At 46.9% G+C, this 17,696-nt stretch overlaps 1 protein-coding gene across 7 annotated transcripts in view; it reads left to right on the forward strand.

Moving 5' to 3' along the window:
- The window catches only part of KLC4 (kinesin light chain 4), a 68,296-nt gene that overhangs the window by 15,102 nt on the left and 35,498 nt on the right, over positions 1-17,696 (forward strand). For 5 of the 7 annotated variants that reach the window (XM_028724872.2, XM_028724876.2, XM_028724877.2 and 2 more), the window contains exons 2-9: positions 11,090-11,363; positions 13,269-13,499; positions 13,807-13,885; positions 14,625-14,850; positions 15,723-15,810; positions 16,219-16,320; positions 16,772-16,945; positions 17,055-17,154. In XM_028724872.2, the coding sequence (XP_028580705.1) occupies positions 11,109-11,363; positions 13,269-13,499; positions 13,807-13,885; positions 14,625-14,850; positions 15,723-15,810; positions 16,219-16,320; positions 16,772-16,945; positions 17,055-17,154 (1,255 nt within the window). In that variant the 5' untranslated portion in view covers positions 11,090-11,108. Of the gene's footprint in view, positions 1-1,987; positions 2,120-9,662; positions 9,816-11,089; positions 11,364-13,268; positions 13,500-13,806; positions 13,886-14,624; positions 14,851-15,722; positions 15,811-16,218; positions 16,321-16,771; positions 16,946-17,054; positions 17,155-17,696 lie in introns of those variants that run through there. The other 2 variants (XM_028724874.2, XM_028724873.2) reach the window with 2 other exon arrangements.

The raw sequence follows: 17,696 nt of genomic DNA on the forward strand, positions 1-17,696 counted from the left end.
CTACACTGACTGCCAGCAGCTCTCCAGGGTTTCAGACAGAAGCCCTTCCCAGCCCTACCTGGGGAGGCTGGGGATTGAACCCAAGACTTTCTGCATGCAGAGAACTCACTCACTCACTAAGCTACAGCCCTTCCCCAAAGGAGGGAGAAATGGGGTAAGGGAAAAGGTCTCAATTTGTTTAATACGAGGGCAGTAGCAATGTAGAGACAGGAGGATGGGCAGTGAGAGGTCTAGGGGCATTACTGAGTAAAGTAGGAGTAGCCAACGTGGTGTCTTCCAGATGTAGTTGGATCACAACTCCCATTTACTCATGCCAGTATGGCTAGTAGTCAGGGATGATAAATATAGTATAATTTAGTATAATTCTAAAACAGGGTGCAAGGATTCTCCCCAACCCTACCGCAGGGCACCTAACAGTGTCTTAAATATATATATGGCTATAATATCAGTAGGGACGTGGGTGGCGCTGTGGGTTAAACCACAGAGCCTAGGGCTTGCCGATTAGAAGGTCGGCAGTTCAAATCCCTGCGACGGGGTGAGCTCCCATTGCTCGGTCCCTGCTCCTGCCAACCTAGCAGTTTGAAAGCACGTCAAAGTGCAAGTAGATAAATAGGTACCACTGCGGCGGGAAGGTAAACGGCGTTTCCGTGCGCTGCTCTGGTTCTCCAGAAGCAGCTTAGTCATGCTGGCCACATGACCTGGAAGCTGTACGCCGGCTCCCTCGGCCAATAAAACGAGATGAGCGCCAAAACCCCAGAGTCGTCCATGACTGGACCTAATGGTCAGGGGCCCCTTTACCTTTATCATTAGTAGAACTAGAGAGAATTTCCTCAAATCTTGATCTAGTCTTCCACCAAAGGCCATCAAGAATGAGCCTTTAACGGATTATCCTGGACAAATGCTTCCAAGTCAGGGGTGCGGTCTCTATAACAGGCCTTATTTCTTTTTGTTAACCTTGGTGGCCCATAATTTTCTAAATCTGGACCTATGTTTTTTGAAGACCAATATGTGCAGGAAGGTTCAAATGAAGACAAGCTGTTCCCTGGATATTAGGAAGGCCACCCATTATGTTTTAGATACTTAGCAGAAGCCGCTCTTGTTTGTAGGTTTGTTTTGCTGCAGGTATGGAGTAGTTAGGTACAGCTATGACCCTTCCATCTGTAAGTTGCATTGAAATTAGCAGCGCTTACTTCCAGGAAAATGTGTTCAGAATTGGGATAGTCTGACTGCTTAGTTTAGTAAGGCTGTGATCCTGAACCCTTAGTAGGAAGAACTGCTTTAGCTTCAGCAGGGTGGCTGCATCATGTGCTCTCACACCATGCTCAGAATCCCATCGTTCCTCCAAGGAGCTCTGAACAGTAGCCCAACATAATGGCAATACAGTGGTACCTCAGGTTAAGAACTTAATTCGTTCTGGAGGTCCATTCTTAACCTGAAACTGTTCTTAACCTGAGGTACCACTTTAGCTAATGGGGCCTCCCGCTGCCGCGTGATTTCTGTTCTCATCCTGAGGTAAAGTTCTTAACCTGAGGTATCACTTTAGCTAATGGGGCCTCCCACTGCTGCCGTGCCGCTGCTGCGCGATTTCTGTTCTCATCCTGAAGCAAAGTTCTTAACCCGAGGTACTATTTCTGGGTTGGCGGAGTCTGTAACCTGAAGCGTCTGTAACCTGAAGCATCTGTAACCCGAAGCATCTGTAACCCGAGGTACCACTGTACAGTAAGCCTGCAGCTTACTGGTTGCTGAGAAGAAGTCAGGGTGGGGCGTATTGAAGAGCTTGCTTGCTTTGGCTGCAGGATGGGCAGCCTGCAAGGGTGCTGATTGTGTTCCTTTGTATTTCCGTCACTTCCTATGGACCAATGCCTCGAATGTGAATCTTTCTGTGCTTGCAGGAGAGCATTTGCTCTCTCGGCAGTCTGGCTGTATCTTCTGCTGCTGCTGCTGCAGTGGGTGGGTCACCACCAAACTGCATAGTAACTCTGCCTCTGGTGGAGAGGGAACTCAGAGCATCAAATGCTGCCGTCTCTCTCCGTGTGATCTGCTAATAACTAACGCCGTGCAGTTTCTGTAGCATCACTTGGCCCGAGGAGGCTTCTGTGGAAACCGGCTTCTTCGCAGTGTAAGTTGCTCTGTTGGGTTTGGGTGGGGGTTCCACTTTCGGGAGCTGAAGGACAAAGATCGGAGTGCTGTCCGTTCTTACTGGCAAATCGGCAAGCTCGTTTTGTTTATTTGTATTCAGATGGAGCCCCTCTGGACGAGACTGATTGGTAGAGCAGGAAGCTGGAGTCCGTGTTTAACAAGGACCCATGGGTTGTGTCGGGATGGATTGGATTAAAGGGAACTCTGAATTATTTCAGCAGCAGGGTGGGGTTGCTGGCTGCATCGCAAGACAAAGCAGAGGGCAGCAGCTGGCGTGAAGCTCCTGCAGAGCAACAACTCTGAGCTAATAGGTGGAAGGCAAAGCCTGGTTTTCAGTGTGAATTATAGATGTGGCCTACCAGTGTTGGGGATTTCGCGGTGCGCTAGGGAGGCACATCAACCAAGGCCATTCTCCCTCCTCTCTTAAAGTATTTGTCTGTTTATTGCTGCCGCCTTGGTTAAACTTGCTGCATCTTCTTGGAAGATAAAACTCGATTATCTGGTGCAGTGGGACTCGGCACTTCTGCATCAGCCTCTGGGAATACAGAGTAAGGTACAGGATTAGTGCACGCTAGTCATCTTACAGAGCCTGAAGTCCAGTGTGCTGCAATAGATGGTGGGTCTGATTTCAGTCTGGAAGCTCCTGGGTTCAGATGCCAATCTTCTTCAGACTTTGCATGGCCTTGGGCGAGTCGCTGTTTCTCAGCCTCACTTCCCCATACATAAAATGGGAGTAATAGCGAGCTCCCCTGCAGAATTGTGAGATGGGCATACATAAAAATGGCAAAGCATGTTGCACATGAAAAGTGCCTTGATAACTACTATTTTATAGCAGCTGTACCTAGAAGGCTGACATATTTATTGTCTCATCCCTTAGTAAGCAAGATCCTAATGTATCAGAGACAAGAATGGAGGAGCACGTGTGGATTTTGCAGAAGTTAACCATATTCCTGGTACAAAGTTGAAATCCATAGGTCTTAGAACATGGGTGGGCAAACTAAGGCCCGGGGGCCGGATCCAGCCCAATCGCCTTCTAAATCCGTCTTGCAGACAGTCCGGGAATCAGCGAATGTGCCCTTTTATTTAAAATGCATCTCTGGGTTATTTGTGGGGCATAGGAATTCGTTCATTCCCCCCACCCAAAAAAAAATTAGTCCGGCCCCCAGCTGAAAAAGTTTGCTGACCCTGTCTTAGAAACAGTAGCTGTTTAAAGAAATGTGGGCACAATCTAATATTTTCCCCTATCCCCCCACCATCTATACTTGAATCTTGAATGATAGAGTTGGAAGGGACCATTAAGCTCATCTAGCTCAACCCACCGCAGTGCAGGAATTCTAGCTCTCAAAAGCAGAGGTGCGGAGCCATTGGCCCTTCAGATGTTGTTGAACTCCTGTTCCCATCAGCCCCAGCCAGCATGACAAGTGGCCTAGGATAGTGGGAGTTGCAATTCTGCAACATCTGGAGGGTCACAAGTTCCCCATCCCTGTTGTAAGCTGTAGTTCTGGGGAAAGGTGAAAGACTCCCATCTTCTAGTGAGGGAAATGGCTGCTGAATGAACTATTTCCAAGCCACTTGTGGTCAAGGGCTCGTGGGTTTTCCCTGTTATGACCAGCCTGATTGTGTGGGTTGATTTCTGGACAGGTTGTGAATTAGGAATGTTTCATGTTGCCTGTTCCCAATGGACTGCTCTCCTGGTGCATTAGGAAATGTGTCATAAGCATTATATCAGGACTCAGCTCTGCAGCTGCAAATAAAATGTTTTAAGTGTGTTTTAAGTGCAATAAACAATGTGACACTAGATGGCGATGGTGAGCCTTATAGAAAATTTAATGTACTTTTAAAGGTAAAGGTACCCTTGACCGTTAGGTCCAGTCACGGATGACTCAGGGGTTGCGTGCTCATCTCGCTCTATAGGCCGAGGGAGCCGGCATTTGTCTCATCTCGCTCTATAGGCCGAGGGAGCCGGCATTTGTCTGCAGACATCTTCTGGGTCATGTGGCCAACATGACTAAGCCGCTTCTGGCGAACCAGAGCAGTTCATGGAAATGCTGTTTACCTTCCCGCCAGAGTGGTACCTTTTTATCTACTTGCACTTTGACGTGCTTTCGAACTGCTAGGGGGGCAGATGCTGGGACCGAACAACAGGAGCTCACCCTGTTGCGGGGATTCGAACCGCCAGCCTTCTGATCAGCAAGCCCTAGGCTCTGTTGTTTAAACCAAAGTGCCACCTGCGTCCCCTAATGTATTTTTTAAAACACTTTTAAAAAAGCATTTTCAGAGCGATTTTTATATCCAGAGCAGTGAATCATGCAGAGAAGCAACAGGAAGCCTCCCTGGTTGGGTGCTCAGCCTTGTAAGACACAATCTCCTACAGGACAGAGTTTTAGCAGTTGTTGGTTTCACCAAAGTGGAAAATTCAGGGGGGAGTCCTGAGATATCTTTGCTGCCCCCTTTTAGCAATTCCTGCCCCCCTATTTTGTGAGCCAGGCAAATGAGTTGGAGGCAGTTGTACGTTTAAGACTGTGGTGCTGATCTTAGAAGTGTTTTGTTCATGGGATATCATGGTGGGTTCCCCCCCCCTCCAACTTCAAACACACACCCTCTGCCTCTTAGCTTGTCTACGTGAAATGCTTCTCCCTTCCATATAGTAAAAGAAAGAAAGATTCATTGAAGAACTTTGAGTAGGTCACTAGATTCCCAGTGTACAACTTACCATTTCCCCCATAATTACCTTGACTTGCCTTCCCAGCCAATTTATATCTGGAAGCACAGAGATCAGAGAACCCAGGAGTTTTATGGAGTGTCTAGTTTAGAAGAACTGCTATAGCTGCTTTGGGCAAACCTTTCCCATCCCACACCTTACAGCTATGATGAGTCAAATCCCAGCTTTGGTAGCCTCAGGGCTCAGAGCTTTGTAGGAACTCATCTGTTGTCTTTGCTAGAAGTAAGTATTGATGAGCTTATTCAAACCGGAGATGCGTGAGGATTTAGTAGGCATGACTAAATGGCCACAGTATTGCTGCGACAAGCCCATTTGGATAGGGGAGGGTGACCATCTGCCTGCTATTCTGGTACTCCCCACCCCCAAAGTATTTATTTTTGTAACTTTGGCAAACAACCAAGATGAGAAGAAAACAGAAGTTGTTATAGAAGCGTCAAATTTCCTGGTTTGTTCTCCCTGTGGGCGAGTGTTTTTGATACAAAGTTGGTAACCAAAGTGAGTTCAGTTGGATCCAGGGATCCAATTAAAGGGTGTTTAGGTAGTTCTGTGCCACTTTAAAAAAATATTTTCATTGAAAGGTTTTCATGGATAACAAAGCTGCATATAGTGTCTGTGTTTTAGTCCTGTGCCACTTATCGCTTATTCAGTGCTGTGGGAATGACCTCGCTGCTGTACCCCAGACTCAAGAAAAATACCGTATTTTCCCGTGTATAAGACTATATTTTTTCCTAAATTTTTGAAGTTTAAAATAAGGGGTCATCTTACACACAGATAGTGCATAGTGCTTTTTCTCAATTTTGAGTCCCCCCAAATAGGGGGCGTCTTATACAGTGGTACCTCAGGTTAAGTACTTATTTTGTTCCGGAGGTCTGTTCTTAACCTGAAACTGTTCTTAACTTGAAGCACCACATAATAACAATAATAATAATAATAATAATAATAATAATAATAATAATAATAATAATAATAAAAAATTATTTATACCCCGCCCATCTGTCTGCTTTTCCCCAGCCACTCTGGGCGGCTTCCAACAAAACACTAAAATACAATAACATATTAAACATTAAAAGCTTCCCTAAACAGGGCTGCCTTCAGATATCTTCTAAAAGTTTGATAGTTATTTTTCTCTTTGACATCTGGTGGAAGGGCGTCCCACAGGGCGGGTGCCACTACCAAGAAGGCCCTCTGCCTGGTTCCCTGTAACTTGGCTTCTCTCAGTGAGGAAACTGCCAGAAGGCCCTCGGCGCTGGACCTCAGTGTCCGGGCAGACACTGCTAATGGGGCCTCCTGCTGCTGCTGCAGCAAGAGTACGATTTCTGTTCTCATCCTGAAGCAAAGTTCTTAACCCGAGGTACCATTTCTGGGTTAGCAGAGTCTGTAACCTCAAGTGTATGTAACCTGAGGTAACACTGTACATGGAAAAATACAGTAACTTCTGTGGAATGCAGGAACCTGAAGGAGAAGATAAAGGACCAATTGGTTTAAAAACGTGCTGGATCAGGTCAAAGACATATCTGTTGTTGTTGTTGTTGTTTAGTCGTGTCTGACTCTTCGTGACCCCATGGACCAGAGCATGCCAGGCACTCCTGTCTTCCACTGCCTCCCGCAGTTTGGTCAAACTCATGCTGGTAGCTTCGAGAACACTGTCCAACCATCTCGTCCTCTGTTGTCCCCTTCTCCTTGTGCCCTCCATCTTTCCCAACATCAGGGTCTTTTCCAGGGAGTCTTCTCTTCTCATGAGGTGGCCAAAGTATTGGAGCCTCAGCTTCACGATCTGTCCTTCCAGTGAGCACTCAGGGCTGATTTCCTTCAGAATGGAGAGGTTTGCTCTTCTTGCAGTCCATGGGACTCTCAGGAGTCTCCTCCAGCACCATGCTTGGTTTAGGCATTGTATTAAAACATTGTTAAAATTAAACTATGACTTAACGTGACCAACAGTGCGCTAGGGTACACTGCTTAGCAGTTCCCAGTCTCTCCTCCCCCTGCTAACCATTTATCGTGCCTGGGGAGGAAACAAACCAGAGGCTGACTTTGCATTACATGTGAACCAACACTCTTAGTTTGTTTCCTCGCCAGGGGAGGAACAATGCAGTAACTTTTGAGCAGTATGCACCAGCGTGTCTCTTGGTCGCTTTAAACCATAGTTTAATTTTAACTATTATTTAGTGTGACATATGAAGAGGGCCTAGTCTGTTGCAGTAAGAGGGCGAGGATGGAATCTTCTCTTTCCATTACACGTTCTTCTGTAGAGTCCTGTAGCATTTGTACTTTTTCTTTTGTATTTCCTTCTCTTAATGCTGTCTGTCTTCTCTTGCACACCTTCCTGCTCCTGTCTACTCATCTATCCCATCTGTGCAAGAGGTGGAAATAGCAAAGGCACACAGCCGAGCCTCCTTGGTGGTGGCCCCAACAATTCTGGAACATCCTCCCTAAAATAGCCTGCCCAGGCCAGGCCTTCCAGTTTTTTCGAAGGAAAGTTAGATGTCTTTTAACATAGACAGGCATTCTGTGTGATTACCCGATGGTATTTCAATTTACTCTAGTTGTATTTTTTTCTTCTCTTTGGTTACGCATTTTTGTTTTACCTGTTAGTTTTGTGAATTATTTTGTGATCCCTTTTGGCTCTGTTTATGGAGACGAAGTACAAGTTTAAAGTACACATACACATGCACTTTTGCCTAGATATATTCATAGTTAAGTATGCTGGGGAGCCCCTCTCTTTGTCTTGGACATGTGGAAAAGTTCTAGACGTTTGCAGATGTGAGATAGCTCTGTAGAGCATGGGACTCTTAATTTCAGGGTTGTGGGTTTGAGCCCACGTTGCGCAAAAGATTTCAGCATTGCAGGGGGTTGGACTCTATAATACTATAATTTCTATGATCTATGTAATAAAGCACTGGGTGGCGCTGTGGGTTAAACCACGGAGCCTAGGGCTTGCCGATCAGAAGGTCGGCGGTTCGAATCCCTGCGACGGGGTGAGCTCCCGTTGCTCGGTCCCTGCTCCTGCCAACCTAGCAGTTCAAAAGCACGTCAAAGTGCAAGTAGATAAATAGGTACCGCTCCGGTGGGAAGGTAAACGGTGTTTCCGTGCACTGCTCTGGTTCGCCAGAAGCAGCTTAGTCATGCTGGCCACATGACCCGGAAGCTGCACACCAGCTCCCTCGGCCAATAAAGTGAGATGAGCGCTGCAACCCCAGAGTCGGTCACGACTGGACCTAATGGTCAGGGGTCCCTTTACCTTTACCTTTTATGTAATAAAGCACAACTCAGTTAAGCTGCAGAGTTTGCCTCTTTAAACATTCATGTGACTAGATTGTGCTAAACAAAAATGCTTTGTGCTGACAGGATTGCGAACTGTGTTTAGAAAGCTTTCCTCGCTCCAATAGCTTCTCAGTATCCTAAAAGTAAGGGACTATGCTAGATTAGTGATTGCAAAAAATGGGAAAACTTTAAATGCAAATATTTTTGAAGCCTGGGTTTCCCAAGCATGGGACATCTTGCTTATGAACATATTAACCATTTCACAAAAGGAATAATAATAAGAGTTGGGGGGGGGGAGAGACTCACACTTCTTATACTGTACAACTTAGTAGCCCTTTATTGACTTTGTTAAGACAATCACACATAGTTTTCACCCTCTATCTACTCATGGAACCTTCTGGAAAGACACTTTCATTTGATTGCCTTTCTTGGAAAGTCTAAAACTACAACCCTCAACTGCTGTTTTTCTTTCTTTTCAGTACAACTACTAAGCTCTCTTTTCCTTGCATGGGTATGCTTTATTACTTGAAATTAAAAATCTTTTTTTTTTTTAGGGGACTATATTAAGCTTAAATGTGTGGAGCTGAAGGTGCAGTAGCTCTGAATTCGGAAGGGGGGGGGGCTTCTTATTTGGGGCAGGCCTTGAGGATAATGTACTCTTTACAGTTGTTTTTATTAGCTGTTTATGATATGCTCCACACAACTTACCGCTTAAATAGCACCGAAATGCCAACAACATCCACACCCACCTGTTACAACTAAGGTGTGAAAACTGCATTCTTCCCCTTTTATTTATTTTATTTAAATTGCATTTTAGCTTGTATTTTAAATTTGGTTTTTTTCCTCCCTCTCCTTTCCCCATTATGTTTTTACTGTTATTTTATTTTATTGGCATTAGCCGCCCTGAGCCCGGATCTGGCCGGGGAGGGCGGGGTATAAATAAATTATTATTATTATTATTATTATTATTATTATTATTATTATTATTAAAAATAGAACATTGGTCATTTAAATAAATAAAAACCAAAACCAAAATCTCAAAGTGGTTTACAAAAATATGCCAGGTGCTTAGACTCCCCACCAAAACACAAAAAGGTTTTCTCTTCTTTGCCCTTTCCCCTTCCAGCAAAAACTACACACCCTGCTGGTGGAACCTGCCCTGCTTTTCTCCCCCTGTAGCAACCTGAGCATCCTTCCCTCGCTCTCAGTCCCCCTTTCTGACTTGGAAAAGCAAACTAGGGCTCTCGCCACTCCTTCCTTTCCCCCCTTCCCTTCCTTCTTTGTTCTTTCTGTACGGCTGCAAGGAGACCTAGGTTTGAGGGACAGACCTTTTCCCACCTTGGGAGCAGGGATCAAGGGCAGCTGTGCTGGGAGAGAGACACCCATTGCCCTGGCGCTGGGTGGTTTCTCTTAGTGGGACTTTCTGGGCAAACGCAGGGAGGCGGGACAGTTGCCTAGCAAAGATCCCGGGGAGAGAACACCCACACCCAGAGAGAGAGAGAGGTGGGACCAGACTGAGAACAAAGGCAGATCTGCAGATAGCCTCCTCCCTCTCTCCTCTCCCCCCCTTACTCCGCCTTGTCTGGGTAGCGTAAGAGCCTGGCCTCCTGCCAAGGAGGGTCACACAAGCCCAGGTTCCCAGTCTCTTGTCTCTGCAGCAAGCGCTGCCACCGGCAACAGCTGCTCTGATGAGGTAAGCACCCTTCCTGTGGAAGCCTCTGGGTCCGTGGAGTAAGGAGACCTGCCGGCCAGCCGGCTGGCTGGCTCAGTAGGTGGAGCAGATCGGATTGCTGCTGCACATCTTTTTGAGTCAGGATTTGAGCCCAGGTAACTGCTCTGCAAAGGAGCAGGAACCGGATCTTGGCGTCTTCTTTTCAACAACACAAAACAGGGAAAGTGTCCGTATGGCTGGGGAGGAATGTTGCCTCTGTATAATCTGCATCTCTCTCTTCCTTATTTTCCTAGGCAAACTTTTGCTTAGCTTTGCACTGCCGGATGGCAAATGTGTATGTACGCGTTAGTGAGGGCTGCCAGCTTTCTCACTGTCAAAGCTGTTGTGTTTCCGGCTCGTTCGTTTCAGCCCCTCTGCAGGTTTCAAGAACGCATTGGCGGCTCCTTCTTTCTTCTCGCCTCTCTGCCAAGCCCCACAAACCCTAATCCTCGGACGTTCAGCAATGGCTAGCGTTTGTACAGTGCCGTTTGGGAAAACTCAGCCATGGAAATGCAAATGAAGGGTTGTGGGTGGGAGACAGAGCCTCTTCCCAGAGTCTCAGATCGGAAATTAGGAAGGCTTGACTTGTCAACGTGCTTGGAGGAGCTCAGCAATTGTACAGCACCTTCTCTTCCTTTCCCCCCCACTTACTCCAGAACCCTCCTCAGTTCTGAGAGTGCGAATCCCCGTCATTTTCCTCCATAGAGTTGAGTCCGGAACCAGACCGTCAAAACATTTTGTCCTCCTAGTTCTCTGCAAGATACACTTGTATTTCCTGAGCCATTGAGGCTTTCTGTTGTGAGGAGAAAGAAATAGCAACTTAATTTCTCATTGTCTTTCGGTGGCCATACTGTAATCTATGTGTCCCTGTTTCATCCCGTTCCGTGCTGGATTTATGTGACCTCTGGGGCTGGAGGTGTGCTCTCTGCTCTTCCTCCCGTGCTCTTAAATGGCAGCTAAATCAGCTTTCTTTATTCCCAAGGGTGTGGGGGCGGTAGCAGCTTTGACGTCGCCATCAACCTTACCCAAGTTGCGCCTACCAATGACATGCTGTGTTCCTCTTTATGCAAGGACACAGAGCCGCGAGGTGTTGTGGGAATTGCCTTCTCTGTCTGTCTGTCTCTCTCTCTCCAGGTGATAAGGCTAAGTGAGAATAAGTCCTCTCTCTCTATGGGATCAGCTGTGTGCAGCTGTTGCTTTAAACGTTTCAGGACCTGACCTGTCCAAGTGAGCAACCTTGCCCTTTCCTTCCGTAGGTGGGGATCGTAGCTGCGCATGACTATGTCCACGATGGTATATCCCAGAGAGGAGAAGATGGACAAGCTCAGCCAAGAGGAGATCATCTCCAACACCAAACTAGTGATGCAGGGGCTGGAAGCCCTGAAGAATGAGCACAACTCGATCTTGCACAGCCTGCTAGAGACCATCAAGTGTCTGAAGAAGGACGAGGAAGCCAACCTAGTGCACGAGAAGGCCAACCTGCTGCGCAAGTCAGTGGAGATGATTGAGCTGGGACTTGGAGAGGCTCAGGTAAGGGGCAGCCCATTGGGGTGTCTTGGAGTGGCATATGAGTCCGTCAAAGTAAGTGAAATACAGTCGTACCTTGGTTTTCAAACAGCTTAGTTCTCGAATGTTTTGGTTCCCGAATGCCGCAAACCTGGAAGTGACTGTTCTGGTTTGAGAACTATTTTTGGAAGCCGAAGCTTTTGGAAGCTTCCTGCAGCCAATCGGAAGCTGCACTTTGGTTTCCAAATGTTTTGGAAGTCGAACGGACTTCCAGAATGGATTCCGTTCAACTTCCAAGGTACGACTGTATGGGAAATCATTGTTTAAAAAGGTTGTCAAGTACTGTATATTGCCTTGGCTGGCTCTGTGAAATCACGCTTGCCAAACATGTTTGGGTGTAGGCAGGACTCTGCCACTCTTATACAGGATAATTGCAGCTTTGGGCGTAGAATTCAACATCTATAAGCTTTTGTAGCTTTTCTTTTTAAAAAAATGCAAGTTTCTAGCCTTCTGGTTGTCAGGATAGGCTTGAAACTTTGTGTAAAATTCTGATGAAGTTGCTGAAATCTTGACTTTGCAGGGCAGGTGTGTGTGTTTGGCTGGATTTCTGCTCCTTGCTCAGGTGCCTTAAAGTTGATCCTTTCCCCTCCCCATGATTTAGCAAAAGTGGTAACTTTTGCAAAATAAGCCGAGTATACATTTATTCAGATTTTTATTACTCATTCATTAAACATGTATGTGCACCAGCACATGAAAGTCAAAGGATCAGCTTCTATAGATGCAAAATCATAACAGTTTTAGCACAGCCCTTGGAGATGCAAATCTGGTACTCAGCTAATCTGCATGAATGACGGGAAATGGAGATTAGGAATTGTTGTTCCTCTGTCCTGGGCCCTCTGTCCAGCTGCACTGCCCATCCCTTCCTCCTTGACAAATAAGGGACCCAAAGAGGTGATCAGGCCCTCCACATTTTGCTGGACTTCAAGTCCTCCCCTGTTCCACAACCCTCTGTGTTATCTTGGAAGACTCCAGAATACAGCTGGGCAAGCAGCTGGTGTGGCCTGCCTGGTGTGGTTGTCTTGAATATGGTTCCAACTTTGTGTCTCCCCCACTCCCATTCCTCTTACTCATTAACCGCAGCCTTGCTTTTCCTTGGCAGCCCAGAGGTGACTTATGGAGGCAGCTGTGGGGCCCTTATGGCACTCCTTAAGGGGCCATATTCCCCCCCCCCAAGACCACAACTTCATCGAATCATAGAACTAGTCCAATCCTTGTATGCAGGAACCTCAAAGCTTCCATGTCAGATGATCATCCCAACTTGTTGAACCCAAGCATTGCATATTTTAGTCTGAGGCAAGGACTTGGGCTACGTGGTCATCTGACTTATACTTCCTGCAGACCTTGGAATCTCCTGTAGTAGTTTTCTCTTTTTACTGAGACGGGGAACCTTAGGCCAGCTAAGAGGTTTTTGGCTAGAGCAACATGGAAACTGCCATTGAAGATGGACCTCGCAAGGGGCACTATTCTTGCGTTTAGGCCAGGGGTGTGGAGACTCAGGCCTGTGAGGGGCCTACATGCGCAGGCCTCTTTAGCTGGTCCTCTGAACTGCTCATGGCCATATGTTTTTGCCTGGCTAGAATATGTCCCTGAGCTCTGATAATGACTCTCTTCCCTCCCAGCCAAGCAAGAGAGGGGGATATGTGTTGGTGGGTGTGTTTAGAAACCAGCATGCTGTACAAAAGTAACATTTACATTCATTGCTCCACCCACTTTTGCCTGTGGCTCCGCCTACCACTGTTAATGTGCCCCCTGCCCCCACCACCCCAAGGTTACCCCGAAGGAAGCCCAGCCCTTCAGGGTCGAGAAAGGTTTTCCCACCTCTGCGTTAGGCAGCAGCGAACTCGTCTCTTCTTGCTTCCCTTGGGCCAGGTGATGATGGCTTTGTCAAACCACCTGAACGCAGTGGAATCCGAGAAGCAGAAGCTGCGGGCCCAGGTGCGCCGCCTGTGCCAGGAGAACCAGTGGCTGCGGGACGAGTTGGCAAACACCCAGCAGAAGCTGCAGCGCAGCGAGCAAACGGTGGCGCAGCTCGAGGAGGAGAAGAAGCACCTGGAGTTCATGAACCAGCTGAAGAAATACGATGAGGATGTGTCCCCATCGGTGAGCACCCAGAACATTTTGGAGTGGGGGAAGATGCCTGTGTCTTGACATGGAGCTCTTTCTGCTTGAAAGTCTAGTAGTGATGGTCTTTCCAAGAGGTCCTGATAGAGCATCTAGCAATTTGAGTTTGTCTGGGTGGATGAGATAGACACAGCTCACCCCAGCTACAGTAACTGGGTTGGTCTTCTCTTGTTGGGGAAGAGAACCTTTGAATGGGCTTGGTTCTACTTAAGCGAAATATTAAGCACTCATGCTCTCCTTTCCCCCTTTTTCTTTGTTTCTCCCCCCCCCCTCATCAATGTTTCAGGAGGAGAAAGAAGGCGATTCCACAAAAGATTCCTTGGATGACCTGTTTCCAAATGAGGAAGAGGACCAGGGCCAAGGGTGTAGGTTGCATTCCTTCCTTATTTTATTATTCATTTATTTAACCAGCAGGATTTGCATACCACTTCCTCATCAAAACCATTAAGCAGTTTGCATAAGACGATATAAAATTTACATTAAGATAAGGTCTTTAAAAACAAGCTTTCAAAATGCAAGTAAAGTCAGCAGTTTGTTTGTTTTTTTAAAAAATACGCATAATAGAATAAAATCACATGTTAAAACACATGTCAAAATTCCATGTGTCTGGGTATGCTTGCCCTAAGCCAGCCTGTCTCAACCTGTGGGTCCCCAGATGTTGTTGAACTACAACTCCCATCACCCCTAGCTAGCAAGGCCAGAGCTCAGGGATGATGGGAGTTGTAGTCCAACAACATCTGGGGATCCACAGGATGAGAACTGCTGCCTAAGCGAAGAGGTTTTTTGCAGACAGTATGGCAAAGGTGCCTGTCTAATATCAATGGGCGGGGAGTTCCTGGGTGTATAATTCCTTGCAAGTGCAGAACAAGCATCATGTGGCACTTATCAAAGTGCTGGTTCTGCAGATCAAAGCGGTAACTGGGGTAACTGTGTGCAGAGGACGGATGAAAGGAAGAGTCATAAAGCTGCCTTTTTGGACCTATCTTCCAGCGGCTGTTGTGTCTGGTTTGAGACGGAGTGCTAGCCAGTAGGAACGGGCCATAGCCCCCATGGCATTGCGAGCTGCCTCCTCTATCCTCGATTAATGCGCTCTTATGTTTGCAGTGCCTCATCCGCACAGTAGTGCAGCGGCAGCCGCCCAGCAAGGCGGCTACGAGATCCCAGCACGCCTGCGCACACTCCACAACCTGGTGATCCAGTACGCTTCCCAGGGACGCTACGAAGTGGCTGTTCCCCTCTGCAAGCAGGCACTGGAGGACTTGGAGAAGACTTCGGGCCACGACCACCCTGACGTGGCCACTATGCTCAACATCTTGGCCTTAGTATACAGGTGAGAGGAGGAGGGGAATGGCGGACACTCACTTTTTTTAATAATAATTTTTATTAGTTTTCAATTACAATAATCCAATAATAGCCTCATTATAACAATGCCAAATTATAATACAATTATTAATACCAATCATTCAGATGCCAAATTATATAATTTAGGTGGGCCCCCACATGCTAGGATTGATGGTTTGATGATTTACTTTATTTCTGCATTCCAAAATCTTACTAATTTCAATTACACACCAGTCAAAATAACAGTCCCTTATACAACAACTGCCATTTTAACGACTTCCATTTGTATTGACACATTAAATGATTTATAAACTTACAGGTGAAGCATTCAAACTATATCCTTGACCTTCCTGTGTATGGCAATTATTCTGTCTGTGATGTTTCTTCCTGTCCTTGTAAAATGTTATGTCTATCTTTTCCCTGTTGTTTCTGTTCTCCATCATGCCTTGGACAAAGCTAGTATCCCATTGTTGTTTCAGAAGTTCTCCATTGCACCACCCCGTGCTTCATTGTTTTGCAACTTTAACAGCAGCTGCAACAATCGCACTGTCCCAATAAATATCCTGTTTCCACCATTTTTCTCTCAGCCTGGGAAGGAGAGCGATCTTTCGAGCTTCGAATAACTCAGTAATGAACCTTATCAACTCCGGCAGACACTCACTCACTTTGGAAGGAACAGGGCTTTCTTGGGTTTTCCTCTTGTGTGACTACGGAACAGTTGTCTGGGACAGTGAAACTCAGTGCTTTGAATTTAACTGTGGAAAGTTGTGTGTCGAAGGAGGAAGGACCTCCCTGGGTCTTGTGTGATACAATCTCTGTCCCTCCAGTATTGCTCAATATGTGCCTCACTTTGTGCTGCAGGGATCAGAACAAATACAAGGAGGCAGCTCACCTTCTGAACGATGCACTGTCCATCAGGGAAAAGACGCTTGGCAAGGACCACCCTGCAGTAAGTAGCCATTTCCCTGGACTTTGATGAGAAGGAAGTTCTGGGCAGTGGGGAGCTGTAAGCCAGTCATGTGACCAAAGGGACTTGCAGGAGTGTCACGTTACATGGTCGGCTGACCCTTCGGAAGGGTTTGGTGACAAAGTCAGGGCTAGATGACTCAAAGGGGGGGTTCTTTTTGCTGCAAAAGCTGAACAAGGAGTTCAGACAGGTAAGGTGAGCGAGTTAGTCCCTGAAGTAGGCCATTCTGCTGTAAAAATCTTGGACCATCTTTGCCATGGATGGTTGCAAAGTAGTGGTGCTTAAAGGAATCTTGCTTGATAGGTCTTTCTTTCTTTCTTTCTTTCCCTTTCTTTCTTTCTTTCTTTCTTTCTTGGCTCTAATGTTAGGTATGCTTATGTTTCTCTACAGGTTGCAGCAACCCTGAATAACTTGGCTGTTCTCTACGGCAAAAGGGGGAAATACAAGGAGGCAGAACCATTATGCAAGCGAGCATTGGAAATCCGGGAAAAGGTAAATTCCCTCCCCTCTGGAGAAGAAAGGGCCAGGGTGTCAAGACAACCCTTTTGCAACCCTTTCCAATGCTACCCATGAAAGGGGAGCATGTGTGTTAGATAAGAAGTTTCCTGAGTCAGTCTAGAATGGTCTGTCTAGCGTAGTATTGTCTGCACTGGCCGGCAGCAGCTCTCCAGAGTTTCATGCAGGCATCTTTCCCTGCCCTACCTGGAGATGCCAGGGATTGAAACTGGCACCTTCTGCATGCAATGCGTGGATCCAGAACAATGCCTAGGGAGAGGCAGGTGTCAGATACGAAGCAGAAGGAGCTATTTCTGCCAGAGCTGAAGCTCCAAATGACTTTCCATGGGCCACTCCCCCCCAAAAAAGTAAAAGGATCCTGCCATATTCCCAGATTTGCTTCTTTTCTTCCTAACTAGCTTTTTCTGTTTGTTTGCCTCCTTTTCAGGTTCTAGGCAAAGATCATCCGGATGTGGCCAAACAGTTAAATAACTTGGCTTTGCTATGCCAGAATCAGGGGAAGTATGAAGAGGTAGAATATTACTACTGCCGGGCGCTGGAGATCTACGAGTCGCGCCTGGGGCCCGACGACCCAAATGTGGCCAAAACAAAGAACAATTTGGTGAGTCCACTGGGTGGTGAAAAAGGGGTGGGGGTGGGTATCACGCATAGACGATCGGTGGCTGCCTGTGCTGGATTTTTAAGATTGTCATTCCTGTCCTCTGTCCCAGGCCTCCTGTTACCTGAAACAAGGCAAATATAAGGAAGCAGAGGTCCTCTACAAGGAGATCCTCACCCGGGCCCATGTGAAGGAATTTGGCTCTGTGGATGGTACGGACAACAAAGAGCGAGGAGGGCGGCCGGGATTTATAGGAGCAGCTTGGTGGGGGTGTGCAGGCCAGTGGGGTATCGTGGGTTGCCTGTGCCCAGGACCAAACTGTGGGAGGGAAGGAGTATGCATGTGCATTCAACTGCCAAACGGCGTCCGTGTCATCCAGGAAATCGCAGCCGCGGAGATAAGAAAAGAGTCATTCCGTTGTTTGGAAGAGGTCACTTCCTGGTTCATAGTGAGAAACCATTTTCAAAGGAGCCCAGCGCCGGAAGTGCACAGCTGTATTGAAGTTTTGCGCCCCTAACAAGTTTGTGCCCAGGGCAGCCGCCCTTGTGCTCCCCCCCCCCCCAACAACACTGGTGTAGGCTAGATCGTAGGTGCATATCCCCTTCTCCAACAGTACTCTTGCATTACCTATTTATTTTCATGGCCTGGCTGACAAAAACCATTTCCTCCAAAGAAAATAAGCAAACTGATCCAAAAGTTTAAGCTTCTTCCTTTCTCGACTGTACCATGGGAAAAAATAGCATTCGTTTTGAAA

The sequence above is a fragment of the Podarcis muralis genome, chromosome 3 (genome assembly GCF_964188315.1).
Source record: "Podarcis muralis chromosome 3, rPodMur119.hap1.1, whole genome shotgun sequence".
Taxonomy (NCBI): Eukaryota; Metazoa; Chordata; class Lepidosauria; order Squamata; family Lacertidae; genus Podarcis; species Podarcis muralis.